The sequence below is a fragment of the Panicum virgatum genome, chromosome 4N (genome assembly GCF_016808335.1).
Source record: "Panicum virgatum strain AP13 chromosome 4N, P.virgatum_v5, whole genome shotgun sequence".
Classification (NCBI taxonomy): domain Eukaryota; kingdom Viridiplantae; phylum Streptophyta; class Magnoliopsida; order Poales; family Poaceae; genus Panicum; species Panicum virgatum.
Genome location: NC_053148.1, coordinates 31,527,808 through 31,530,421, shown reverse-complemented (window position 1 = coordinate 31,530,421; position 2,614 = coordinate 31,527,808). Strand labels below are relative to the sequence as shown.

Here is a 2,614-nt window from a genome sequence, read left to right as displayed (position 1 = left end):
ACGGACAACAAGTATATATAGTATATCAATTCATATGTATGCATCGGATCCGATCTGATGAGAGAAGCCCCTGTGGGATGCCTTCTCTCATCTTTCTTAGACTTCGTCTATTGAATCTTAATCAAGTGGAGGAAAATGGAGATGAACGATGAGGTAATTTTCACCTCCCATTTGGGTCAATCGATTTGAAGCCAAGAATTATGAAATTGCGTTAATTTGTGCATATCTACACCGACAACCTGGTGCATCTTTTTTTTAATCTAGAATAAAAAACTCTTGTGCACCTGATTATTTTCCTTCTTAGTACGCAGGGAAGCAACCCAAGAAAAGCGACGGTCTGAGCGGTCAAGTTGTCAGAGTAGAACAAGCAAGTGTGCATCACACCATACGCTACGTTCCTCTAGTCTCAACCATTGCCGCGTCCACTACATACGTTCTAGCTCTTCGGTCTTCCTCGCACCACCAAGCAACCACCGGTCCACTCCTATATGTACCCCCACCTCCCTTGGCGCCATTATCCACCACCACCACCGGTCCACCACCACAACCATCATCAAGAACTTCGATTCCTCCGCTGCTTGTTCACAGAAACCAAATTCCTTGCAAGTCTCTTGCATAGCTCTAAGTCTATAGATGGATCGGCAAAGTGCGGTGCAGAGAGGCGGTGCTGGTGCCGGCGCCGGTGCTGCCGTACACGAATGGTTCAACGCCAGCACCGGCGATCAGCCGGCCGAGCAGACGGCCGTCGTCGACGGGGCGTTCCTCATGCACCTGCTGGAGGACGCGCCAGCAGCGGAGCAGGCGCCGGACGACGTCGACCGGCTGAGCCACGTCATCCGGACCCTGGAGGCTGAGATCAGCGGTGGTGGCAGGGCGGCGCCCTTGGCGCCGGCAGATGGCGGGAGCATGCTGGAGCACGTGCCGGCAGGCAACGTCGGTAGCGAGGGCCTGGAGGAGTCCATCCTCTCGGACGCCCCCGGACCTTGTGTGGCCGAGGCGCCGTTCGAGTACTGCTGGACGGAGGTGCCGCCGGCGGTCGGTCAGCATGACATGGGCGGCTGGTACGTTGACGGCGACGGCCTCGTGGCGGGGTACGAGTTCAGGGAGCAGTGCTATTACGGCTACAATGACAGCCCACACGTTGAGCGTGTGTACAGCCCCTTGTGGGAATGAAATGACCAAATTTGCGAGAACTGGTACCACTATATATGAGTTGATAAAGCAGGCAAATCGATAGATATATCTAAAATACAACTCCAATTATCGGCATCCTTATTTTTTTCCCTAATCAACTAAGGTTGCATATTACTAACTTGAAAATTCCAGTGCTGAAATATGCAACTTGTTTTTCTGAGTTTAATCCACATGTTACTTCCTCCAGCCACAGATCAACAATGTTTCACTACGTGAAAGACGGACATTGGTAACGGGCGAGGATGCATATTAGTAACGAGCATAGCCAACATTTCTAGTTTGTGGGTTACAAATGACATGTCATCGGTAACGAGCAAAACACCGCTACCAATTATACATAGTAACGGGCGTCGTCGTAGGACGTCGGTTACTAAAAATCGGCACCAATCACCCATTGCGCATGCTTCCGTTAGGCTCAAAATCAGTATTGGTAACCGATGTAATGAGACGACTGTTACCTTTAACAATTCATTAGTAATGGGCGTCTATACAAACCTGTTACTGATGAGCATCACCAATGACCCTGTGTGATGAGGACATCACCATGCTAGACACATTCAAGCGGCCTTATCACCAAGCTACAAGTTGTCGCAACTTTGACTGCACATTCGGTTCGGATTCAGATGACAAGCCTACACTCAACATGGGGATATCTCCCTCATACGGCGTCCAAATAAGGTGTTCTTTGATGCACGGGAAACCTGACAACGAAGCGCTTCTGTTGCTTCTGGTACAATCTCTAGAAGATTCGTTGATCATTCTGTGCGACTCTAACAAAGTGTAGCATCACCTATTTTGGGCCGAGTTGGCCTTTGTATCGTGTCGGGCCTTAAGCCATGTTGTGCACCCCCCCCCCTCCCCCTCGCAGTTGCCCCTAACCCTAGGACGCCCATTTCTAGTATAAACTCAATAGCCGCAGAACATTAGGGTTCATTTTTGTTTAGTGCTTGTTTTCCTTGAGAAACTATTATCTTCATTGTAACTATGATGCCGAGTCATTTTGCTGTGAATCAGGGCCCCTCTTCTTGTTCTTCACCATTGTGGTGATTAGTCCTTTTGTGATCAGAACTTGAACCCCATCTCGTTGTTCGCTTCTTATACATCTGCAATTTCAGATTGCGTGTTTACCCTTTCTTGCTTGTGTTCTTTGATTCGCTTACAAAAGTTGTGCTTAGTTGATAACCAATGGAGCAGCGGTGTTTGCCTTCTTGCCGAAGTCAATCGATTTGTGCTTAGTTGATAACCAACAGAGCAGCGGTGTAATGGTTGCAGGACTTCGAATCGTGTCTGATTAGAAGCTCAGATCGCCAACGTCGAGTCTCCACCAATCAAATTTATCGTACCTCTCGGAAGATCGTGCTAGTGTTACATCTCTGTGCAACTGGTCCCCTAGGCCCATTGTCATAATTTGTAATGGTCT

The 2,614-nt window shown here is 48.8% G+C and overlaps 1 protein-coding gene across 1 annotated transcript; it reads left to right on the top strand.

Moving 5' to 3' along the window:
- Positions 1-360: 360 nt before the first annotated feature.
- On the top strand, positions 361-1,275 carry LOC120668964. The gene has a single exon (XM_039948792.1). It carries the CDS (start codon positions 634-636, stop codon positions 1,171-1,173), a length of 540 nt encoding a protein of 179 aa, XP_039804726.1. The 5' UTR covers positions 361-633; the 3' UTR covers positions 1,174-1,275.
- The last annotated feature ends 1,339 nt before the right edge of the window (positions 1,276-2,614 follow it).